The sequence below is a fragment of the Talpa occidentalis genome, unplaced genomic scaffold (genome assembly GCF_014898055.3).
Source record: "Talpa occidentalis isolate TD23 unplaced genomic scaffold, MPIMG_talOcc4v2.1 talOcc4.11, whole genome shotgun sequence".
Taxonomy (NCBI): domain Eukaryota; kingdom Metazoa; phylum Chordata; class Mammalia; order Eulipotyphla; family Talpidae; genus Talpa; species Talpa occidentalis.
Window position 1 is genome coordinate 5,665,006 of NW_023601104.1, and position 27,512 is coordinate 5,692,517.

Here is a 27,512-nt window from a genome sequence, read left to right on the forward strand (position 1 = left end):
AATATTTTTAAATTTAAAAATATGCACTCACTGTTAGAAATTACTTATTAGAGTTAATTTCTATATAATATAAGGAATTATGCTTCTTTGTGTTCTCACCTTCATTCCTAGTCTGGTTATTATATAGCCACCTCTTACAACTCTAATTCAAATATAAATACATAAACTCCCTGCCTCTACCACAATTTTTAGAAAAGGCGGATCATATCTTACATATCACTTTTCACCTTGAAGTCAACAATATTTTTATTGTTTAATATATTATTGAAATCAACAATATATTGTAGCCATAAATTCAGTTCAGGTTAGCCAAACTGAACTGTCACTATAATCATGATGGGAATAATGATTACCTGTTGTAACATCAATGTAAAGTTTAAATTACAATTGCACTGTAATTTTCTATATAGTGAAGTCCATGTAGGTCTAACAGTTTTTTAAATAGAATAGGTGTTGATAAAATATTCAACTGGATTAAAGAGAAAAATAAAAACAAAGAGATGATAATTGTTATAAAATTTATCAATATATTTGATATTTCTAAAATACAGAAAATAAAACAGCCAAGAAAGCATTATGAGAATATGGTGTCTTTGAGAGTTACAACTTTTAAGAATGTGAGCTATTTATTATATTTATAGTATATAAAATATATAATTGTCCCATGAGATTATTTTGACAATAAACAAAATTAAGTACTAAGTGATATAGGAGGGTACATTAGTTAAATTGTGGCTAAATTTCCATGAACCTTGATTCTTTGTAAATGCAATGGGCTTTGCCCAAAATTCATATGAAATATTATTTCCTGTAAAGCTGTTTGAAGAATCTAAAACAATAACATAAGGAAGAAGAGCTTCTGAATAGTTAAAAGAAAAAGTCTTGATTCTTCTGTTAAAAGTTATGCATTTTAATATCATCTTTTGGCTGATTTATGTAAAGCTTTGTGTTATTCATTTTCTCAAGCGTGTCACTGTAGTGATATATGGTACATTTTAGCATCAAGTTTGCCATAAGCAATAAAGTCAGGGCCCCAAAGAAATTTTAATATATTTTCCCCATTTTTAACTGGGAGCTTTCCACTATTCAGTTATTTTGTTTGGGATACCATATTTGTTGATATAATTTTTATATCCACATTAATAATTTAAGTTTGAAATGTAAAATTTAAATAGAGTAATTATTCAATAGAAAAGTTTAAGGGTCATTATATATAAATTGAAAGTCTTAATGCTGACTTAAAATTTACACTAACATCCTCTCTAAGGTTTTATTTTACATTCTAGTTTGCTTGGAGCATTTTTCTCCAACAACAAGGTAAGAGAAAAATAAACAAGCAGGTGCCTTTCATTAAATGGTATGCAACTTGAAATGGAAGCATATGTCTATAAAATTCTGCAAGAAGAAAAAATAAAGTATGAAAATAACACATTCAGTTAAATTAAAAGTTCTTATTGCTCAAATAATAGCTGTTACAGATGGTATAAAAATAAAAAAGGAACACTCCTCAAGAAATTTATATTCCTAGTAAAAATAAAGTTTTTAAACATTTATAACATAAAGCCAATTATTTGTTACAACAAAAGACACAAATTGTTAAAGCCATCATTTGATGTGGTATAGGTATGAATATTTGAGTTTAATACTATATCATGGGCAGGATGTAAACAGTTAAAGAAAGAGAAGAAGAAACAAAGAAAGATAAGAGAGTAAGCAAAGGCCAGAGAGGAAAGAAGCAGAAATCATAGCAATTAGTCTCACTTCTCAGAAGCTCTTCCTCCTTATGTTGTTGTTTTAGATTCTTCAAACAGCTTTACAGGAAATAATATCTCATATTAATTTTGGGCAAAGCCCATTGCATTTACAAGCAGAAGTCACAGCAGGGACTAGCCAATAGTTCTATATTAGTGGAGCAAAAGATATACGGATGGGAGTCCTGGTAACATGAACATGAAAGGATGTAACAGCAACCTGTAAAATGACCTTGCGTTCATCGCTACACATTTTGTTTATTTAGAAAATAATTAGCACTATTATGAGTTTTTCTGCAGAGAAATAAAAACTACAAAGGAAAATCAAAATGGCAGTGGACTAGAAAATGGAACAATGAAAACAAGGCATCTACTTAAAGTTGTATCTTGCCCAAGAGGTTGGGAAAGACACACTTTTTTTTTTTTTTTTAATAGAGGCATGTTTTATTTATTTATTTATTTGTTTGTTTGTTTATACATGCACTGGTTACAGTCAGAAGCGTGGGAGGGTGAGAGAATTCACCAGAGCCAGAGCCAGAGCAGGGAGCAGAGCAGGCAGAAGGACCGAAGTACACTGCTGAGGGGAGCAGCGGGCGGCAGGAGAGGTCTGCGCGCCATGTGGGACCCTCCTCCGGTGGCCGGGGAGCAGCCGGGGATTGAACCGGTGCCGCAGAGGCTGCGGGCAGCTTCGCAACCCAGCGCTCAACCGCTGCGCCACCGGGGAGGCCCAGGAAAGACACACTTTAACTAGAAAGATGGGAATGGAGATGGAATGGCTTAAGGGACATAGGAGAACTAGCATATAGAGGATTAGATAACCAATTCCATGTTCATGGTAAATGTAAGAGAAAATGGGGCTATTCTGTGCCTGTTACCAGGGGCAAACAGTTGTGTTTAATTACAAAATGAGATGGAAAGTACAATTGGAGAGAAAAATAAGTTTACAGTGTTTACATAATGAGTTTTATACATATTAGTAGTCAGATCTATAAGCTGGTCAGAAGTAACTTTCTAGACTTAAGGAGAATGAGTAAATATTAATGGAAATTCCAGAAAGGGAGTGAATTGAGAAGTACCTGCATAATGAAAAGTAAATTTGTGGAAAAAGACAAAATTTCAATAAAATGAAAATATTGAAATATGAAAGGAGCCATAAAAAGAACTTGAGACAAGTGTTTAAGGTAAGACAGAATAGCTACTTAGGTGATAGAAGAAATCTTGAAATCGAGTAGAAGAAAAAAAGTAGAATAGCACAGTGACATAAATGACTGTAAGGGAAATTTTCAGGGAGATGGTGGCCAATATTATCAAGGAAAGGGATTAAGGATTATGAAGACTGGGAAAAGACCGATAGCAGTTCAACAAAGTAATTTCGTATGTATGAGACATGGATTGAATAGAAACTGCAGGGAGTTAGGGTACAGTTACAGATTTTCAGAGTGGTATGCAAGGTTCTACATTCTAGATCCCACTATTATTTGGGATGAAGTGTAATTGTGATAAAACGTGAAACAGTGTCTAAAATCTGCCCTCTAGCATTTATTTGTCTTTCTTTTGGCAATCACACTTTGTTTTCCCTCTAGAGAATCTCCTTCTCTACCAACTATGTGGACTCAGAAGTAAAGCTGGTGACTTGGTCAAAGCTTTACCCCATCACTGAGATGTACTGGGATTTCTGGGAGAGGATCTTTCACCATTTCCCTTTGAATTCATAATAGATTGTCACCTCAAAGCATGTAATTTCAAAGAAAGTCATAAGGGAGGAAAGATTTAACATGTTAATTATGGCAATAAAGATAAAAATATGTCTAGCAAAACTGGCTAAATAAAATGAATGCTTTTTCAGCCTTATTTTCAAATGTCTTTGCATCATAATGTTGGCAAAGATAATAGGAGAGGCAGAGGAGGGAAAGAAACATTACAGAAATGAGGGCAAGAGATGAAGAGAGTATATACACTTAAAGTTCATGGATATGATGTGTCAGCCAAAGTCAAAGAAAGAATAGTCTTGAGAAAATTGGCAATATGAATGAACATGGAATTCACACTTCCCCAATTAATCAATTTACTTCTTATGAAGTAAGGTACATATTTCTAAGAAATAAATAAATGTATTAGAAAAACAGTGGATGGATATAGAGATTGAGAAATCTCTATGTTCAAAATTCTTTTCAAGAATTATGAATATAATTGGATGGTCTGTAGTTGTCAGGTACTGAGGACACCTAAAAAAAAAAATTAGGAAAATTAACATATTTATTGAGTTTCATTGAATATCCCACCCTACGAAAATAACACTCCTTTCCACAACAGGGCACTAGACTCTGAAGACCAGTGAAATATCAAAACAAGTGAATGATGAGATATTTAGGGACACTGTACATGTAACAGTCTACAAGTCTCAGCAAGAATTCAAGGGTTTTGATTTTTTTTATATCTGCATATGATAGTAAAAATAGGAGAGACCTAAAATTTAAGGGGTTCCTTTCAGTGTGTCTCCAGGATGTTTGGATAGTATAACATCATTTTTTTAAGGGTTATCAGCTTTTTAATAAAAGGTCACCAATAGTTATTTTCCTAATCATTTCAATGACCTATTTTCAATCTTCTCTATCCTATTTTTTTCTGGAAAAATGACACCATTTATTCTGTACTATTGGGAACTCTTTTCCTGAGATTTCTGGGGCTACCATTCTTTCCCTACATATAAAGCAAACATACCAAGGACCATATTTTTTAATAAAAAGGTCTTTAAACAATTCCAAAAAAAATCATTAAACTGTTTGTTGTATCTTGATGATAGATATATTTAAAATAACTACCACATTTTTGCCTCTTTTTCATCCTTCCCTTGTACTTCTTGTCCCCCAGTTATTTTTGAAAAAGTCTTTATTTCTCCTTTTCTTCTCTTAAACTTTGTGTAATGAAGATCCAATTCATCCTCAAATATTTATGCACAAAAATCTAATTCTTATTTTCCTAGATGATTTAATTGTTGGTTATATACTTTCTTATTGTCCCATTATTTAATGTATTAAATACAGTTCAATGTAACCATTGAACTGTAACCTCTTCAGAAATGTAACATCTTTCATGTATAATATAGAGCTCTTTTTAAAAACATTTATTTTTATTAATTTATGCATACAAGAACTGGGGTATAATCTAGAGGTGTGGGTGTGTGTGTGAGAGAGGATTCACCAGAGACAGAGTGGGGAGCAGAACAGGCAGACTGACTGAAATACACTGCTGAGGGGAGCAGCAGGCGAGACAGGAGAGGTCTGCTCCACCGTGTGGGTCATCTGCCTGGCTGGGAATCGAACTCATGCAGCAGTGGCTGGAGACAGCTTGATAGTGCTGAGATTTAACTCCTGTACCAGGGAGGCTGCCTATAGAACTCTTAAAACTACAAACATTTACAAAATTCTTAGCTATTAACTTAACTATTAATTCTTAGCTATTAACCTTGAAATTTACTTGCCTTGTCTTCCAAATGCAAATCTAAAAAGCGTAGGTAAGCCACAGGTGCAAATGCATCAGGTGAATGTATGACAACTTCTGATGAATCCCTGAAATACAAAAATGCATAATATTTATCTATTACAAAGTTGTGGAAAATCACTTCTGCTAGAGAAGTGACTGAAAGTTCTCATTTTTTACTTATTTCCACTGGTACACAATATTTGGTGATTAACATCTAATTTTAATAATCCAAAATTTAACTGGGAAAAGGATCAAGAATACTAAACCTTCAAGAAAAAGCAAAGAAGTTTTTCATCTTTTGAGCATTCGCTCAAAACTCTGATATTCTGAGATTTAAAATTCCTATTCAATTCCATTTTCACAAACTTGCTTGGCATGGGCTAACCATTAAACAATAGTGCTTTATCTGCATTATTCTTTTAATTTTCAAGAGGTAATTCATTCAGTGTTTCATGCAAAATCTCAATTATCCTTCACAAAAGCAGTACTGGTGATAGTTTTAAGCTCTAGATGAACTCTTCACACTGCAATATCATTGCTATTAAAATTGATTGTCTGACATAGTAATTACCACGTTCAGGTAAAATGGTATGAACTGCTTGCTGGCACCATATGGATACATGTAAATTAACTCAATTTTTATCAAAGATACCCTGTAAAGCACATATGAATAACTAAGATTATGTGTGAAGTTCTAATAACTAATTATTTTTTATTGTTATTTATTAAGAAAGCAACAGTATTTCACATTTCAACTGAAAATTTAAAAATAGAAATTCCATATATTGCCTTAGTGCCTTGAGAGCAATTTCCATTGCTTATATTAATACATTATTAGCATTTTAACCATTGTAGCATAAAAAAAATAAACACTTCATTTGATTCTTTGCCACTAATCTAAAATATTTTTTGAATCAATGTTTCTAATGCAAAGTTATTTAGTGGCAATAGAAGAAAATTCAAAGTACTTTGCTCCAAAATGTTTTTATGGGTAAAATCTGTTTATTTTTCCACTTGAAATATCAAAGATACAGAAAATATATTTAATGATAAAAAAAAAAATCTACTACCATTCATGAACCTTTAGTATCTGACATGTGTCTTGTTAGTGCTTAGGAAAAATAACATTAAAAAGGGCTTCTATGCCACTAAAATGAAAGCCATTTGTAGGAGAAATAGAATCATTAAAGAGCCAGGATCCTGTTAGAAAAATATAACCCGCCCTCACAGGCTACATCAACCCAAAGATACCTAAAGCTATAATGAGGAGCAGGAGAAAGAGAACAGGAAGAGGAGGACTTCTTGCTTTCTACTCTCTACCCCTTTGGCTTGATCGCCTCATGGTTTATTTGCCCTATTTACTACGGGGGTTCCCTTTCTGGCCATATCTGACTAATCAATTAGATTTAAAATCTAATTCCTGGGCCTCCCCAGTGGGGCAGGTGATTGAGTGCAGCACTGTGAAGCTGTCCGCAGCCTCTGCAGTGCAGGTTCGATCCCGGCCAGCCGGGAGATACCCACATGGACCCACAGACCTCTCCTGTCTCTCCCGCTGCTCCCCTCAGCAATGTATTTGGTCCTTCTGCCTGTTCTGCTCCCTGCTCTGTCTCTGGTGAATTCTCTTGCCCTCCCACTCCTGCCCTGTACCCCAGTTCTTTTATGCATAAATAAATTAAAAAACTTAAAAAAAATCTAATTCTTGTGTATGAATTCACTCTAACATGATATTTCAATCTCTCTGTTCTTGATCCCAGTCTTGCAAAGTGACTCTCTACCTTAGTTAAGCCTATTCTATGCTGCCTGGTTTTGATATCCTTGACAGTAAAGTATATCAAAACTATAATTAACCCAAACTAATTCCATGTCAGTAGAAAGAGTTTTAGGTCCTTCATTCTCATGCTGGTAATCCCCACAGAAACAGAAGGTTGACAGCAAATAGCTCACTTAATTGATGTAATTACTGCATTTTGAATCAAGATTGTTACCTAGATAAAATACATAACAATATAAGCAATAAATGAAAAAGAGTATGATTTTGATGGATTCTATTAAATCCATAACCTCTCATTGACTAACATCATTTCAACCACTTATACAAAGCCAGAGTCAATTGGGAGAGACTAGATCTTAAATGAACAGTTTTAAATTTCAAACAGAATAATGCTACTATTGCTCTTCATTTCTCTTTCATAAACTGTCATCTAAAACTTGACTTTCAAGGATCTCTGGTTTCCATAGGCTTTATACATAGTAATTTTGTATAGTAATGCTGATAATAAAAATGGGAATATGGGATTGTAGCAAATACTGACATTAAAAAAAGCATGTTCATTAACAGAGAGCAGATAATTTATCCCTTTCATGAACACAACATTAGGATTTTACGTCCTTTCATATACACACATATACGTATTTTAAAGTAAGAATTACTAAGATAGTTGTTTCTTTACTTGAGTAGTTCCAATTGTCCTTTACTCTTTTTTTTTTTTCCCTATTGAAATGCCTTTGGCTTACATTCTTGTTAGTGTTTCAGGAGTACGCATGTCCCCTCAGGTCTAAGTCCTTGTCGCAAACACATCATGGAAGCACCCTCAGTCCTCACCATTCCATTGTCCTTTACTATTAAAGACTATGCTGCAATTCCTCAATTATCTTCACAAAGGAACCACCTTTTCTGATCTAAGATTTGTATCTAGAAGTAAGTAGTGAGTATTATACTAAATGACATAAAAAGTGAATTATAAGATGTTTTGGCTAAAAGCTTTTAAAATTACTTCTAGGCAAAGAGTGTTAGACCAGTTTTTTTTTTTTTTTTTTCTTTTCCTAGAGGATTTAAAAAATGTGATTTGGAATTTGGGGCCAAAAAAAAAAATACTAACCCTTGATAGCAGACTACAGAACTGAAAAACCAAGGCTGGGAGGATGGAGGTGGAATAAGAATAAAAAGGGAAGAAAGCACAATGGACTAGCATGGTGGACTGTGGATGATTTGGTGGTAGTTGTACTACAGTGGTAATACCTGAAAGGGTTATCCAGATATTACCACAATTTAAGATAAAAATAAAATAAAAAAGAGACATATCTTATTAATGAATGCCTTCCTTAACACAAAAATCCCTCTCTTCTTAGGCAACCATTTAGATACATTCAAGGAAAATGGGTGATTTCTTTAATGTTATTAATTTGAAAAGTTGACCAAAGCAACCTTGATATCTTTGGCCAGAGGCCTCACTGCTTTGTGGATTTGGACCTGTTCTGAGATGTATACAAAGAATCTACAGCAAGAGGATCATTCTTTATTTTCCAGTGGGTTAATCTACCAACAGTCTCTTTAGTGTGGTTCTGCATAAGGAGTGATGTAGTGTTTATGCTCATATCAAATATACAAAGAATATATTTTGGGGATTCTAAAGTGTTCATAGTTAAATATCAAGGTACAGGAAGGCCTCCTAGCTCATATTTTTTTCACATCAGCTATAGCTAATATTGTAAAGAATATAAATCACAATTTTAAAGATTAAAAATTCTAAGGGTAATTGATTTAGACTTTGTAACTGCTTTGATTGTACAGTTTGTGCTTTGCTTCTTTTTAATAATAGTTTAGGATTTAAATGTCTCAGTATGTCTATAATCCAAAAGAATACATATACTGAAATAATGTCAAACATTTGAAATAAGCAAATGAAAACTAAAAAAAAAGTATCTCTTAAGAACTTCTAGAATCACTCTAATTTCTCTAAATTATTTCATTTTACAAAAAGGATTCAATATGTGTTTTTTTTTTAATTCCTTATTATAAAGTCAAAAGGAAAACGAAAAATACTGGATGGTTTCACTTATAGGAGGAATACAGGGGATCAAGGGAACAAACATAATGACAACAACAACAAAAACACAACAAAACAAAAACAGACAACTATAAATCAGAGACATTTTGCAGGGGAGGGGAAAGAAGATGAATCAAAGCAAGGGCAGGAAGAACATAAGGGACTGTGGTGCATGGGTGAATTGGTAGTAGAAAGTTGTGGGGACTACACCTGAGAAAAGAAAGTAAACATTGTAAGAAAAAAAAAAATAAAACAAATGGATTAATAAAAAAATTTTAAAAATTCCTTATAATCAAATAATATTGCAAATAAAAGTGTATTTTGTCTTCTTTTAGAGGTGGTCTTCCCTTTTTTAAAAAAAATGTTTATATCAGTCATTTGAAATGGGATTCCTAAGTTGTAAGCTCAGTAGTGGCAGACCACAATTACAGTAACTATAAAAGGAGAAATTGAGAAATCTGCCCACAATATAAATTCTAAATGATAGAATCCTGCATTTTTAATGGTTAATTGTTAATCAACAGTTGCAGGAACAAAATTTATCTTTTAATTGTATCATATGGAAAATATATTTAAATAAAATAACTTTTATATACATCATTTTAGAATATGCAATCCTTTAGAATGTGCAATTCACTCACATCATCACCTTTAGTGCTTATCAGGTTAGTGACATTTTCCATTTTAAATTGGGAGAAATATTTTTATATTTATATAAAATATATAGTTATATAATATATATGTAATATGTATATAGTGTATAATATAATTATATAATGTATTTATAATTTATATACTATATTTACAAATTATATAGTAAGTGACATTCTTTTTCCACTAAACCAGCATATCCCAACACATAATCTCTAGTTATTAAACTTTTAAAAGGAACAAACAGAAGTGAAACATGATTCATAGAAAAACCAATAAATGTCACAATTTAAATAAACAGTTATTAGTGCCTGTTGAGTATTCTGAGAGTTCAGATATGAGAACAAGCACTGGAGGCAATGGCTGCGAAAGCCTTAAAAAGGAACGATTTAGCAAAGTGGGGAGAAAGGGGAAGTCAATTTAGAATAAAGGGATCAAGTCAGAAAATACAAAGCTAAGGAAGGCATAGCGTATGAAGAATAAAGCAAAGAAAATGTCTGCGCATCAGAAGATTAGTGATTAACAGACAAATGAATAAGAATGAAAAGACAGTGCTTTCTCAGTGTTTCAATGTACACGCCTACATGTTAGTGCTTATGTGTATTTTTGATTTGCCTGTCTGTCTCTCCTGTTAAGGAGGCACTTCTACAGAGCAGGGTAGCAGCTTGAAGTGTTCCACCCACATAATTTGCCTCATTAAATGATTATTCAGTTGAACTGAACAGCTCATTTAGGTACTAGAGACAACTCATACACCTCCCCTGACACCCCTGTCTTTCATAGCATGACTAATTCCCCTCATGCCACTGTCTCAGGTTTAGGTTTCCATATTTACAAAATTATGAAGTGAAAGAGATTCACTTTTCAGGTATAAAATACAATAGACAGACCTTCTGGTTATGCAGTGTGACGTAACACATACCTTATAATTTCAGGTTGTCCCTAAGACATCTGAATGCTCTAGCACCTCAAGATGTCAAGTGAATGATAAAAGTATTAGCCCATGGCATTTTTTCTCTTAGTGTGCTTTTTTCCTTTGAATTTGATTAGTCCCATATTAATAAATAAATATATTGTAAGCCCCCATTATAATTTTGATATTATTATGCAAATGGTTTTCTTAAATAATCGAACAGTTTTATTTCCTAGAAGTAGCACCTCATGCACACTTCATTCATGAATCACTTTGTGATTCTCATAGACAGAAAAAAATATCTCTCATATATAAACTCACTTTTATGACACTTATCTTTACCATCTTGTATCATAATTATGTACAGACATAGCTTCCTTCCACCCTTTGAAGGCATATTTGCTGGACAACAGTGATGCCCAGCAGAATGCTTTGGACATAATAGGTACTGATAAATATATTTCTTTAAGAGTATTATTATTTTTTTTACATCTTATTTCCCAATGATTTTATTTTCATTAATTAATTTTAATTCAGGTAATATTTGGATACTGACATCAGGTATTAACACCGTAATGCAACCACCAAATCACCCATAATCCACTATTATAGTCTATTGTGCTTCCTTCCCATTTTATGCCAAATAAATTATTATTATGTTGATGATTATTAACATAATCGAAAAAAGTTAGAGTGCATGAAGAAGAATCAGTATATCATATAAGGTAGTGAAAATATCTTGGCTTTATTTCAGTACATAAATGTACTTTTACAATAGTGTTTCAGTTTTCTTAGAGCACTCCTTCCTTCATTATTATGTACAAAGATGTCATCTCTTAGTGTCGGAAATATTGGAGTTGTCCATTCAATACTGGATCCTAATCTTTCATCAGATGAGGCTTCTGAAATCAAGCATAATTCTGACAATCTTTTCCAAGAAGCATAAGAGCTCAGGGAAAGCAGATAAAGTGCTTTCTCAGCATATGCAAAAAGCAACATAAATTAGAGTATGGATAATAATGTAACAAACTGAAGAAATTTTCTATTTTTCACTACACTAATTTTAACAATTTATGGCAAAGAAATCACACTACTCACCATAAACTGAATTCATTTAAAAACAAAGTTTATATGTAAAAACAACTCCAAATACTTGAAGAGAAATGTTTAGCATTACCATTCTAAGTTGTTAAAGCAAAGAAAAAGGAAAAAGAAGATGGAGTTAATGGAACCCGCAGGCTACTGATGTGGCAGTTTATCAAATGTAGCTGTAATGAAAGATAAATAATACAGGCAATTCACACTTCATGAAAGGATAAAAGTGTCAGTGTGTAGGTACCAGTTTTACTGCAGGCCATAATCAGCAAGTAAACGAAAGTGCAATGTCTAAAAAGTTTATAGCCTTCTATGAAGGCCTCGTCTTGTCAGGTATTGATTTAGGTATTCAGACGACTTCACTGGTATTAAACAAATTGAGTGTTTGTGAACTTAGAGGACATGTTCTATTTCTCCCAACAAAAGTTGCCTCAAGCTTAATGCTAAGTTGTTTCCATCACTTAAATTTAAGGAAAAGGAAGAAAATGCTGAAATGATAACTCACACAATTATTTTCTTCTTAAATAGAGGGCAATCCAAAGTGAATGTCTCATATTCTCCACCTTCTCCACAAACATGGACTCCATATTTCTTGGAAAGCTGAAAATAAGAACAGAAAGAAAAAAAAAGCAAACTTGCTCAGTTAATTTGTCTTATTTTGTCTTAAACATTCATGCAAAAAACTAATTCCAAAAGAGATTGCAAAAGAGATGCTACAGCATCATAATTTCATATTTCTACTTAAAATGTGTAAAAGCCATTTGAAAAAAATGTTGTCATAACATTTTTAATAATCCCAAAACTCTTACAAGAAGTGTAAGTCAAAAACATTTTTGTGTACAAAGAGAAAACTTAAAGATGATTATAAATTTTAGAAATGATAATAGCTTTAGATTCAAAGGGGGGTTAAGGAGGAAAGGTGCTAAATCATTATGTAGTAAATGCAAATATATATACAACCAAGTTGTACTTCCGCTACTTGTTGACCTACACATGGAAAGGACAAAAAAAAAAAAAAAAAAAAAAAAGTTGTGTTCAGAGCATTTCTCAGAGATACAGAAAAAGAAAAAAAAAATCCAAGACCTTTCCTTAGGTTTGTGAACAAGAAGTTACAGACATGGTTATTTGTTTGAGGCTATTATCATTAGTAAAGTTCCAAAGATACTGAGAACCAGTATAATTCCAAAGCTATAGACAAGTCTCAGGAGGGACTAAGTCTAAAAAAGGTTGGATAAATGTAATGTCCAATTAAACTAGAAACTAAAAAACTCCCCCAATCCCCTGTAATTAGATATAAGCCATATTATTTAAATGATCCTAATCCAGGGAGTAAAATAATCTCCTATGTGATTGGTACATGACTAGAACAAGTGCAGGGCAGCACTCTCACTGGCTGCGTCATAAAATCTTCCCGCTTCTGTGTTGAGATTTTATCACTATAATTCCATCTTCTTTATTCTGAATTTCATAGCTTTTCTGCTAATAGTTTCTCCTCGCCCAAAGTCCTCACAACTTAAAGGAAAGTGATTCCATTGATGTTCTCTGTTACTGCCAGTCCAGGGACTGTGGCCTAACTCTTCAGTTTTACCTGCATAGTTAAATATTTATCTGTTTATTTTTGTGGTTGTGTTGGCATTCTGAATCCATTACATTTCCACTCTTGACTATGTACCCTTAGGGAATTAAAATTTGGGTCTGGTAGAATTCTATGCTGCCTCCAAGGATCAGCAGTAATGCGAAAGACATTGTAAAGCCAAATAGCAAGAAAAGTGAGAGAAAGAAAACTAGGTGGTATTTTCTGTAACAGTTCACAAGAACAAAGCAGATAAATCTCCACCACTTTGGGTCATGAAGTAGAGAATCAGCAAGGCATAATAATTATAGTTGGTCCTTACAGAAGCAGATAACAGGAACAGATAACTATATTAAACCAAACTGAATTAATACCTGCTTTGTAATAATAATGAGTAAGAATTTCTCTTTTAGAAACATCTCTGGCTGCACAATGGAGAGTGGGCTGTAAAGGTTTAGGTCAAAAAGCAGAGAGCACCTAGGAACTGTTGGAGGAATCTGGGCAGGAGGTAAAGGAGCATTGAGGAAGGAGAGGACATATGTTTTGAAAGACTTCTAGGACATTAAAATAGTTGACTAGTTAGAAGAAAGAGTAAGGGAGGTTAAAAAATTTTAAGGAAAATTTCCAGGTTTCTGCTTTGGGAAACTGGATGATTGATGGTTCTGTTTATTACTATCTCAGCATAAGGAGCAGTTTGCTGGCAGTTAGGCATCCAAGTTACTGAATTTTCCTGTGCTTCTCTCCCCCCTTCTGACCCTAAATTATAAATATCCTTCATGGTTTCCTCTATAATATGTTCTTCTCTATCAATTATTCCCCTATATATACACCATGATTTCAACTCTCACCTTTATTGTTATTCTCCTGCTGCTAATACTAATACTTCAGTACCAGTTAAAGAATATTTGCTTTATACCATAAGATTAAGAGATAATATGATTATCTTATTTAATTCTTAAAATAATGATTTAAAAAAATCATACGTTCTGAAACAGACTTAAGAATAAATTTAAGATCTGCTATTTTCCAAGTGAGTTATTTTTGTAAAAGTAACTTACACTCTGAGTGACTCATTACCTGTAAAATGTAAATCTTAATAGTAGCAACCTTATAGGTATCTTAGATGATTTTAAACAAACAATGCATGAGAAGCAATTATTACATAGGCACTTAGTAAGCGCTTAATAAATGCACAGTTAACTACATAGTAGGGTAGAGCACAGATTCTGGTGAGATACAATGAAAGCAGCAGTGAGAATGGCCTCTATCAAAAAGACCAGAAACAACAACTGAAAAGGAATGCTTGTATACTGTCGACAGGAATGTAGACTGCCCAGGTCTATGGAAAGTAGTGTAGAGGTTTCTCAAAGGACTTAAAATGAATGTGCCAATAGACCCAGCAAACCCACTCCTATTCAAAAAATACAAAAACACCATTTCAAAAGGAAACCTGCATTCCCATGTTTACTACAGCACTATTTACAGTAGCCAAGATATGGAAACAAACCAAATGCCCAAAAATAGATGACTGGATCAAGAAGATGTGGTACGTATATACCATGGATATTACTCAGCAATCAAAAAAGATAAACACATGCAGTTTGCAGCAACATGGATGGTGCTAGAAGGGATCATGCTCAGTGAAATAAGTCAGAAAGAAAAAGAAAAATACCAGATGGTCTCACTGATAGCAGGAACCTAGAAAATCTAAATAAGGGACCAGGAAAAAGACTAATTATAAAAATCAAAATCAACAAGCAACTATAAACCAGTGACACACTACAGTGGGGGAGGGGGGGGAAGGGAATAGGATCAAAACAAGGGGGGCGGGAATTGTATGGGGACTATAACCAAGATGAAAATGCATACATTGTGCAAAAATGAAAAATGATGTAAAAATATATAAAATAAAATTTAAAAAAGCACATCTTTAAGAAACATATAGTCTTCCTCTAAAATCTCCAGTAACTCCTAAATTATCACCTTAACATTCAAAATCTCTCACTACGTGGTTTTGACCATTTTCAGTTTGATCTCCTACTCAAAATACAGTCTAGATATCCAGTCAGTCAGAAATCTTTTCTAATGTTAAAACCTAGTAGGGTATCTCTGAAATAACTGAGAATTCTCTTAACAACATTTACTCTTTTTCCTGGTAATTTGTTTTTTTCTTGGAACTCCTATGGTACAAAGTTTTTCCTTTCTTAGAGTACATTTTAATACATCTTGTAATTTATAGCAGTCATAATGTCAAGTCAACTGTGATGAAATTCTCTTTCTCTTTTGCTTTTGTTTAAGTGGTAGTTAGTTGGGATTACAAATTATCTTTTTATCAAACTGAAAAGGAAGACAAAGTGACTAATAAAAAAACAGAGGTATGAAAATATATTAACTATTAATATCTGGACCTAATTTCTCATTAAGGCTTTCCAATTCTATATGAATAGTCCTGGAAAATGCAACCAGATCTTCCTACTCACAATCTTTATATAATATGGTTTCTCTCTTCCATCTAGCAGACAACCTTTACTTAAATGATCTTAAGAAATAAAAGAGAAACTATTGCTGGTAAAGATGGTGGATTGAATCCACGTATTTACACACATCTCTTCTAAAACCTGTTGGAAGGTATTTCATAAAAAGGCATACATCACAAAGGTGGAGAGCATACAAGAGAAAGTGACAAAATCAACAAGTTTAGCAGAACTAAGAATACTGATTACTAAGCTAACAGTGGAGAATACTGAGGACATTCTCACAGTAGAATAATTCCCTTTTTTACACAGTAGAATAATTCCCTTCCTCTAAAACAACAGGCTAAGGAAGTGACTCCTGGTGGCTCTTGGTGCCACTGGAAGTGAAGGGGGAATGAAAAGAAGGATTGATAGGCAGTATGTTTAACAAACAATTCGATCCTTTGATCCATCCTGCTAGGCTGGCAGCTGCCTCTCCTCTACCCTAGCAGAATACGACATTTATTCTCTGTAGAGGGTGATACAGAAGAACTGTCCTGGGAGAAATGAGACAAACCTGAGGGCAGAGGCAGTATAATAAAAATAGAAGGATTCAGTTCATGTGTGCAGGCAAAAATTCTGAAACTTCTAGCTATTTTCCCTGCTCAGCAACCAGAAAACCAAAACCAGAATAAATTACAGCATGCCTTCACTTAAGACAGAAGACTGGTGTGTAGTTTTCTTTGGAAACTGACCAGCTCAGATTAAATGACTACCTATACTTCTCTATAGCAACTTGAGGTCACAAAGCACCACACATTTAGTGCTTACAATAAAAATTTTAGGCCCCTACTTTTAAATATGAGTAGAATACCAAAGATTACCAGAGACATCTCTAAAATGAAAGAAAACAAGGCAAACTATGGAGAAAACAGACTATGGGAGGACAGAAGGCAACAAACAAAGTACAAAACAAAGATTATGTAATAAGGATACAGTGTTATAACTTAAATTCTCACAGCATGGCAACAGTGAATGAAGAGAGGAAAGTTAGAAATTAAGGGAACATATAAATAATTGGAATTCCATAAAACAAAAACAGAGTGGTAAAAACACTAGTGAAAAAATGCAAGGAAATTTCCCAAAACCAAAGTTTCCAACTGAAAATTCTACTTATCCTAGCACAATGGATTAAAAAAAAATACCTAAGACACAACATCTAAACTTGTACAATTCCAGGGACAAAAGAAATACACACTTTCAGAGAGCAGATGAGAAATAAATAAATAAGGTGATATAATAACTGTCAAGATTCAGAATGACTTTGGACTTCCTAACAGCATACCAAGTTACAAAGAAATGAAACACTATCAATATTCAGAAGGATAATTATTCCAAATATAGAATTCTACGATCTGCTGAAGAACCAATCAAATGTGAGTTATTAAGACATCTTGGAGATGCACAATCTCAAAAAATTTATCTCCCATGGGCCCTTTCTTAAGAATATTCTGGCAAATGCGCTTCACAAAAATGAGAATAAAGAAAGAAAAAGAAAGTCACTGGATCCAGAAAACAAGAGCTCCAACACAGAACAAAAGTAAAGGGAACTCTAGGATTATGAGGAGATACTAGAATCACAGGCTCCGAAGGAGGGTTCCATGGTCAGAAGGGAAAGACTTCTTCAGGGTGAGGAAATTGACCAAATAGTTAATATATCTAAATATCTGGATAAAAGATTAGAAAACTAGCAGTAAGCATAAAGGTAAATTAGTGTTAAGTATATTTTGTACTAAAAAAAAAATTAAGAAAATAATATAATTATTCAATCTAGGGGGAAAAAGCTGTATAGACAAAGGAAGACTTATTCCCAGAGTTTATTACCTAATGCAATTATGCACTGGATTTGCATAGTTATCATAATGTAAATATTGAATACTGATACAACTACAATTGTAATATAGTATGTAATATAGTATGGATATACATATGGAAGGAAGCAAAGGGAAGAGATATAGCAAAATTTGCTTATTTTAGAGTGGGGAGTCAATAAATAGTGCTAAAATAGGGGTAGGGGGATCATTAATTAGTAAGGCAAACATGTCATTTAAAGACATGAACATAAATGTCAAGGTGAGAAATGAGAGGAGGGAGACTCAGAAGGTTGTTTCTGTGCCAAAATCTGAAGAACCATTTGAGAATATTAACTTTGACAAGTCAGTGTTTATCTGAAAATATCTCAAATGTCTGCCTAAAATATTTCAAAAATAGAAATACTCTTAATAAATACATAAAAAGCAGAATTAAAATTCATCTATTTTGAACAATGATAAAATATATCTAAGGGGAAAACATAAAAGCTAAAATAATTTTAGAATTCATTGTTTACTTATCAGATGATAATTATAGGAACCTGAAGAAGTTTAAGAAGCAATGGCTAATATATAACAATAAATTACAAGCCTTAAAGATTTTTTTTTTCATCTAGAAACTACATTCCTAAGAATTTATCTAAAGAAAATAATCAGAGATGTACATGGAGATTTATTCGGAAAGATGATCATAACAGTAATAATTTAAAAAAAACATTGAAAACAATTAAAAACTAACAAATATTTCCAACTTGAGATAACTTGTTAAATTTGTCATGATAGATTTATATGTATAATATGTAGAACATGCTGGTATCTATACACACATTATTTTATATATTTTCAAAATATATTTAGTTATATGGAAAATAAATTGACACAAAGTTAGGTGAAAATAGGACACAAGGTATGTATAGTTGAGTCCAATTTTGTAAATAAATTATGTAAAGGTATTTATCTATAGGAACTGGTATGTACAACAAACCAGGAAATGAACCATTATGGAAAATACCATCATGTGTGTTAGGAGCATGATGGGACTGAGACTATGCTTTTTATTTGTCCCCTATACTTTATTACATTTCAAGATTTTGGCAATAGGCATGGTTTCTATTTTTTTTTAATTTGTATTTATATCTATTTCTTATACCTCTGTTTTTGATCACAGATATTTATAATTTTTAATGTGTATTTTTTTTTTCATTCAACATTTTGCTGTTATATACACAATGAGTGTATTTTCTAACTGCAGAATTGTACTTCATAATATGCACCCGCCACATTTTGGCTATCACTTTTTCCAAGAATCAACATCCATATTTCCTCAATAGCCCCAATATCATAAAAATAACCCTACAAAGACTATTCTCATTAATGTTCCCTTAAGGATGGATAGGAGAATTGCTATGTCTAGAAAGATAGGGATTTTAACTTGGGTATACTGCAATATCAACCGCCAGAATGGTAGTACCAGTCTATATTCTTAGAAGGGGTCTATAAACCCTTATTTGTCAACAATTGGCATTATCCAACTTTTTCACTTTGCTAATCTGGTACAAAGTAACATCATTCTGTTGCTTAAGGCATATTTCTTTCATTACTAAATCAATCCGCGCATCCCTTCACAGGACTGGAGACATTCTCTTCTTTATAATGGGTCTTCATTGTCTTTGCCTTTTTTTTTTTTAGGATTGTTGTCTTATATGTTGATGTAAGCCAGCTATCAAAACGTTGAGAATTTTAAAAATTACTTCAATTATAGTGTACACAGTTTTCTGTGAATTTTGCAAAGCAGGGAAAATTTCAAAATTTTTTTTAAGGAATGATGAATTTTAGTCATAATAGAAAATATTGCTAACATTAATCAATCACTTAGAAAGTGCCAGCTACTGAATTAAGCATCTTATATACCATTCCATTGCTATTATTTCTATTTCATACTTGAAAAAGTCATTAGATTAACATTTCAGATAGGCAATAGTTAGGATTCACACCTAGGCACCTGAGTAGCGGTACCTTGCTAATTGTTGTCACAGAATGCTTCTGACTCCAGGCAATCAGAATGAAATATGGAAAGGACTCTTGCCCAAAGGTATTATCTTTTCTCTACCACCATGTCATCAACCTCTCTGGAATTCTCCTAATTAAATATTAATTTTTGCAAGGGAAACCATTATAATATGCAAAAATTCCTTTAATTAAAAATATTAACTCTTGGATTTAATAATATATTAAAGCATTAAAGTGTTAGCTAAATTGACTTATTACAGTTAACAAATCATATCCACCTGCATTACACAAGGGGTATGCAAGAGGTGGCTCAGGGACTTTGAGGCAGGTGAACAAGGATTGGCTCCTTTACCTAACTCCTTTCCCACACACCACTACAAACTTGAAGATTTTTGCTTTCTCTCCTCTTGGATTTTTAACTATTCATGAGAGTTATGTCAACGAATTGAAAAATGAATATATGGTTGATCTTTTATCTTGCTTAATGAGATTAATAATATTATTCATAAAGAGATTATTCAGGAGATCTAGGCATTCCTTAAAATCTGATTTGTCTTAGGCAATGATGCAGAAGATAGAGTCTTAGATAATAAGTTAAAAAAAAAATACCCCCTAATGCTGAAGGAAGATAGAGTTTGACAGATAACTCATTTCACCTTTATATTAGAATCATTGTGTTTTGGGTTCTTTAGGCAATTATTGAGTCTCCTTTATGAGGATATGCAAAAATGATAGGAAAAAAGGGGGGCAAAAACCTTGGGCAGTATGAATTAAAATCTGAATCTTTCAGATAAGTGTTATGAATGAGGGGAGAAACAAATTGCTAAATATGTACGCAATTATTAAACACTCACTTTATGGAGAGCTCATATAACCGATTAGACAATGCACAAGTCAGAGAAAAAGACAGACTGCATTGCATAATTTACTCTAACTATCAGGAAAAAGAATTCCTGTTCAAAATGTACAACTATTTATTAATATTCCCCTTTCCTTTCAATTCATACCACCCTAAGAAACTACTTTGTCAAAACCTGCAAAACTAACTCTTAGGTTCTATTTTACTATAGATATTTATACTCTTCAAACATTGCTTCTGTCCTTTTACTTTTCTCCTCTTTTCCTGTATCTCCTTTCCTTGATGTCTGTTATATTCTTTTTTGTTTTCCAACCTGTTTTCGCTGTGCTTCACTATGGGTATGTAATTCCCCCATTTTCCAGTTTCTTAATTGTCTATACAACTGGGTCAAATCTACTTATAGGAACCACTTGTTACAGTCTTAATGCCAACTACTGTAATTTTAGGTACTAGAATTTTATTTATATTGAATTCAGTATCAGAGTTCTATTTACATAGAATCTATTTTATATAGATTCCAAATCTTCCCTAACATAGTTCATCTTGTTACCCAATGCTATAGTCATTTTAAAATCTAAAAATTTTATTTTATTGATGTCTACTTGGATTGCTTCTATTGTGTCCTTTTCTCTCAGTTTCATTATCAGGCTTCCTAATAGGCTTGGTAGTTTTGTTAGGGGGAAAAGGCGGTCCCAAAGCAAATTCCATACAGGCTTTGTGGACTCCACCCCCACCCCAGGTCAAAGCCAAAGACACTGGGAACTCCAAATCCCAGCCACCTTCCCTTTGGTGGTGATGGGATTTGGAGTTCCCAGTGTCTTTGGCTTTGACCTGGGGTGGGGGTGGATGGGATTTGGAGTTCCCAGTGTCTTTGGCTTTGACCTGGGGTGGGGGTGGAGTCCACAAAGCCTGTATGGAATTTGCTTTGGGACCGCCTTTTCCCCCTAACAATTTTGATGAACTTCTGAAAATTGTATGTGGAATGTTTTAGAGATAAACTGTGTGTCTGTTATCTTACTCTAGAGAGAAATAGACATTAAGAATAGGATCAGATCACTTTAATTCAGAAGATGGAGAATAATGTGCATAGTGTGTTCCAATTTAGTTAAAAATGGATAAACACATGCATATATATTTACATATGCAAAAATGTTTTTTGAAGAGATACATTAGAACAGAAGAGAGGGCTTACTCTGGGAAAGGAAAAAAAGGAAACCGGATACTTAAGAGTCAGTGGAACATTTTACATTATTTTATAGTGCTTTTTTATGTATTATATATCTGAACTTTATGAAAGCATTATTTAAGACAAAAATAAAATAAAGCATGAGACGTATTATATGTTAGGAGGCAAAGAAGAAAATGGCAGCTCCAGGAGGAAAGAAAACCTCATTGTGTTAAACTCTGAGTTTAGATTTTAAGGATAGACTGGATTTAGGCAAGTGACGGGGATATAAATCACGCAGAGAAGGGGAGCAGAACATGGATAAGGGGAGTTTCGCTCTCGGAAAACAATAAGTACTTGGGAATTGATGAAGAGGATGGATGGAGGAGACTGCTTACCATACCAGCCTCATTTTCCCCAAAGACAGATTGGGTCATGCTAAAGGAGCTTAAGTATTTCTTTTAGGCAATGAGGGAGCAACTTAAAAGTTTATAAGGCAAATGTGATATGATTCAATTTACATGTCATATCATGGTGGCAGTACTATGGACAAGGGACTGACAAGGGACAAGGCAGAAGGTAGATTTGAGCTGGAAGATTGCTGCAGTAATCTAGGGGAGGTGCTACTGTGGTGACAATGAGGATAAAAAGGGGCAGGTAATGTGATATCAAGAGGGTATAATTAAAGGAGGTGGGGCCTCATTTATGAATAAAAGAACATATGAAATCATGTATTACAATGCACTATACTAATTGCAGTGAGAAACCATTTGAGTACACAGTGTAGCTCTTCCCTGTCAGGAGACATAAATATGGAATAGACATGTCATGAAGGTATTGTTCACTTCTGCATAGTTGAGACTGAGTTGCTGAGGACACCTAAGAGAGGAAGGTGTCTATTTGGCAGTTGAATTTACATGTCTAGGGCGTAGAAAGATGTGGGGAAACAGATTTAATTGGTATAAAAATAAAAGTAGTCATTGAAATCACAGAGTTTCATATCACCAAAGGAGGAAGGTTATGGGTGGAACAACAACATATAAAGGGTGTCCCAAATGTTGGACATCTCAAAAGGAAGTTAAGAAATACTCAGCAAGGGTTCAGGTGTGAGTGGCATCAAGAAGCCAATGGGTGACAATTTCAAAAAGGCATACACTCTTTCAGAGAGATCTGGAATGGCAGGGTATGAAGGATGTTGCTGGTATTGTGAACTAGAAGATGATATGTTGATCACTATGTTAGAATTATCTAGTGCCTTTTTAATGGTCAGATTCCTGTTCCTTCTGAGCTGAAATTTCTTGGAGTGGGAAAAAGGTATAGGCATTTTAAACAAGGTCCCCAAGTCTGAAAATGACTATAGCAGATTGTAAACTGCTCAAGAATGAGGGTCTTGTTTAATTCATCGTGCATACTTAGTGATCACCATAATATCTGTGAAAGAACAGGTCCTCAATAAATGTCAAATAATTTAAAGATTATAGCAATGAATGCATAGAGAGATGAACAAGCAACTGAAATGAAAGAACCTTGTATCTTTGACAAATTTTGGCAAGATTACTGACACTCACATAGGGTGAAAGGAGGGATGACAGACAATATTCATATAAGGAGGTAAGCAAATAAGGTAATTTGGACTGATCTGCTTTAGTCATGGTAGTCAGGGAGAGCTTCTCTGAGGAGGTAGCATTTGAGCTGTCACTTACATTATGAGAAACCATTAGCCATGTTACATTTTGAAGACAGAACATTTCAGGCAGAGGAATGTCATAAGGAAAAACAAGGGTGAATACCGTGGGTTTAGGTATTAAAGAGGCTTATGTGTTTATGGCTCAGTGAGTGACATGACATACAGATTGGTAGAGAACGAGCCTGAAAAGATTGATAGGATGCTGATCATATAGACTTATAGGTTATGCTCTCTAGGAGTCTGGATGTTATTCTAATTGCAATGAGAAACCATTTAAATTTTAAAGAAAGTAGTGATAAGATTTGATTTACACTTTAAAACAAATCACGCTGTCATATGTATGAATAATGGATCATAGCAGGGCAATGGTGGAAATAAGCAGACCAGTTAGGGTTGATGTAGTATTCCAGACAAGTGATGATTATGGCCTGGTGGCAAGCAGCAGAGACCACAGCAGAAGTAGTGAGAGGTGTTTGGATTTAGAATATATTCTAGAGATAGAGCAGAGATCACGTTAATGGGCTAGATACAGTAGGTGAGGGGAAGAGGAGTATAAAGAGTTGGGATTTTAGCCTGTAGGCAGTGGGGACTCATTTAAAGTTTAGAAGTGAGTGAGTGACACAATTACAGTAGAATATATTAGAACAATTATCTTGAGGCAGTAATAAGCAAAATGAAATCTTTGGGAAATAAAATGGAAGGTAGAGGCAAATTTGGAGGTGTCAGTAATACTCTAGGCCTGAAGTGACAGGCACCCAAATTAAGGTGATGACAAAGGGAATGGTAAAAAGTGATGGTTATAAAAGCCATAGTCAAGTTTGTAGAGATTTAATTTGTGGTGCCTTTGGGCACTGGAGCTTAGCAGAGAAATCTGGGCTAGAAAGATTTAATAGTCATCAGGATACAGCTAGTAATTAAAGCCCTGTGAGTGATTGAGATCACCCAGAAAAAGTTGGTAGAGTAAAAATGGAGCCTGGACGAGGAACTAGCAAGAAATAAGAGTGACCAGACCAAAAGGAGAAAACTAGGAAAATACAAAGTCATGAATACTAATAGAAACATTTCAAAAAAAAATGTTTATCACTGTTAAATAAGGTAGAATGTGTCATTGGGTTTGGAGAAATGAAGTTCAGAGGTGATGGTGGTCAGATTCATTTAGAGACAGAAGCAGCAGCCAGATTTTGGTAAACGAGGCATCTAAGAGGTGGAGTACTGATAGTAACACTTCTGAATTTTTTGGTTTTGAAGCAAGAAGAGAGAGAAGTGGCTTAAGAAACAACTAGAGTGGAAGGAAGGAACCCTTAGGATGGCAGGGGTGGTGGCATGTTTCAATACTGATGTGAAGGAGGCCATGAAGAGAGAGAGGATAAGGACAATGGAAGGGTTGACTGTGAGGTTTCTAAGATGTGGAAACACCGGTAGATGAGCTATATACAGAGGAGCAAGGATAGGTATGGGCACAGGTAAATTAGTAGAGGTGGTGCTCAACGGTAGAGGGTTTTCAAGCATGATGACCTCTATTTTCTCTGTGAAGGAAGAAACAACTTGTGTACTCAATGTGAGGGGAAAAAAGCGAAGTAATATCAAATTTGAGAAGAAAAGCAACAAAAAGCCCATTATGGAGAATAGGTAGATAATTTCTCTGGAGAAACATAAGACTACCAGACCATATTGAGGAACCCGCTAAATGAAATGATTTCTGCATTTTTGTGCTTAACACCCTATGATAATACCCAGGGTAGTTCATAATCAACATTCTGGCAACCCCAAAGCCTTTCTTGTCTTTTCTGTAAAGAATCTCTACATGGTTGAAACCTGAATTCATAAGTTCAATTTTTTTTTTTTTAAAGATTTATTTATTTATTTATACAAGCACTGGGTACAGTCAGAAGCATGGGAGGGTGAGAGAATTCACCAGAGCCAGAGCAGGGAGCAGAGCAGGCAGAAGGACCGAAGTACACTGCAGAGGGGAGCAGCGGGCGCGGCAGGAGAGATCTGTCACACCATGTGGGACCCTCGCCCGGCAGCCGGGGATCGAACCAGTGCTGCAGACGTTGCGGGCAGCTTCGCAGCCCAGTGCTCAACCGCTGCACCACCAGGGGAGGCCCACATATGTTCAAATTTTAAAACAGTTTACAAAAAGTTCTTTGCCAAAATCACAATCTCTCTCAATTCTGAAATTCTCCTTTGGCCCCCATGCATTCAATTTCATTATTTATCTACACTGTTTTGGCAGAAGAGAGATTTAGTCTGATGGAAGGAAATAGATATAAAGGGCCAAAGAACAAACTGCTGTGAGATGAGACTTACCAGAAGAGCCTGGGCACAAGCACGCCTCCTATACTGAACTTAAATACTGTATCTGTCTTTCTACATTAAAATTGACTTCATACTCATATCATAACACTGTTCCCCCCCCTCCTTTAAATACCTATAATTTGAGAAATAGTATAAATTCTTACCTCTAAGAGATAAGGCTCCATTTGATCCAGGGTTTTTCCAAGGTGCTTATCCGGATCTAAACCTGCCAAGAAAGGTTAAATTTTATAGAGAACTATCAAACTGGAAGTTTAGACACAGTCACCCCCTGCGCCTCACCTAGGAAACCAATACATGTATATTTTAAATTGCTTTGATCTTAAAGTAAAATGTACTATGCTACTATTTATTTTCCTATTTCCCTTGGGTTCTTGAAATACATGTTTCATTCCAGTTCATCTCAATTGCACTGTATCAGGTACCAGATGTATTGTTTCCATTTCTTTTTCCTTTTTGGGAAAGTGTAATTAGGATAGAATACAAATATCATTTCAAAGATATGAAATTTAAATCCCTGGTATTTTAATTATTATGAATTTTTTTTACCCAAGGACAACACTGAAATTTTTCTCATTTATTATTTATCTAAACTTCAAGTTTCCTACTTATAGTACAAAAGTAGAAAATAGAAGAGTGGTAGATTGTCAGGCCTACATATTAATAGTAGCATATGGGCACAAATTATATTATCAAATATTAAATATTTCATTTTGATGATCACTTTTGTGACGTTTTCCAAGTAAAGTTAGAGACAACTTTGAATATTCATTACTGTACCAATAGCATGTCATAATCTTTGATGCAGATGTTGAACTGATATAACTGAAGTTTATATAGATGATGGGATATAGGTAGACAAGTTTTGTGGAGTTAAAACAATTAAATCAAAATTTTAAGGAAGATTTTCAAATATTTTCCTGAAACATATCATAGATCATTTCAAAACAGCAAGGACTACTACAAATCTATAAAATATTTAAAATGATGTAACTACATTCTTTTCTGTCAGAGTTAATAATGAAATATTGACATGGGTGACCCTTCATAGTTTGGTAATGGGATCTAAGTCATATTTAGTCAGGGTGGTAGAAGCCGCCATAATTCATGATCTGATGTTTAGACATTTCATACAGGGCAGGCCAATCAGTAACAACATTTCACAAACACAAAACAATGGATGATTTCATTAGACTAAAGGAATAGCAGAAGCTGGGAAGCGAACAAATTTGATGTTATAAATTAATTGGAGGTTATGCTGGTGATTTTGGTGAGTTTCTTCAATGGGAAATGATTGAGGAGTTCGTATGGTGCTAGTTAAATAGTAGATACAATTTTTTATCCCAAAATGTCTGTTTTAGTAATGAAAATGCTTTTATAGGTTCAATAGTCTAGCTATTCTTCTGAATAGACCTTTTTACTTTATTTTTTTTTTTAAAGATTTATTTATTTATTTATTTATTTATACAAGCACTGGGTACAATGAGAAGCGTGGGAGGGTGAGAGAATTCACCAGCGCCAGAGCAGGGAGCAGAGCAGGCAGATTGATGAAGTACACTGCTGAGGGGAGCAGCGGGCTGCAGGAGAAGTCTGCACACCATGTGGGACCTTCACCCGAGGGCCGGGAATCGAACTGGTGCTGCAGAGGCTGTGGGCAGCTTCGCAACCCAGCGCTCAACCGCTTCGCCACCGGGGAGGCCCTAGACCTTTTTACTTTAAATGAACACTACAGGATACATACTTGTGTCAGGCTAACATGTTCCATTGCACATGATAGTAATAATAACTTGAGTCCTTTCCCTGATGGCTTGCTGGTTACTCTAGCTTTGCTTTTATTTTTCTGTTCATTAGAAATGGA

The 27,512-nt window shown here is 34.2% G+C and overlaps 1 protein-coding gene and 1 long non-coding RNA gene across 13 annotated transcripts in view; one reads left to right on the forward strand and one right to left on the reverse strand.

Annotated features, from left to right (window-relative positions):
- LOC119238453 (uncharacterized) overlaps window positions 1–27,512 on the forward strand; it is a 444,593-nt gene that overhangs the window by 320,009 nt on the left and 97,072 nt on the right. The gene's annotated exons all lie outside the window — the stretch shown is intronic.
- Window positions 1–27,512, reverse strand: part of DPH6 (diphthamine biosynthesis 6) — a 260,459-nt gene that overhangs the window by 120,963 nt on the left and 111,984 nt on the right. For 8 of the 11 annotated variants that reach the window (XM_054700305.1, XM_054700307.1, XM_054700301.1 and 5 more), the window contains 3 exons: window positions 25,801–25,862; window positions 12,226–12,320; window positions 5,233–5,320 (listed from right to left, as the gene is read on the reverse strand). In XM_054700305.1, the coding sequence (XP_054556280.1) occupies window positions 5,233–5,320; window positions 12,226–12,320; window positions 25,801–25,862 (245 nt within the window). Of the gene's footprint in view, window positions 1–2,360; window positions 3,977–5,232; window positions 5,321–11,329; window positions 11,528–12,225; window positions 12,321–25,800; window positions 25,863–27,512 lie in introns of those variants that run through there. The other 3 variants (XM_037502173.2, XM_054700335.1, XM_054700344.1) reach the window with 2 other exon arrangements.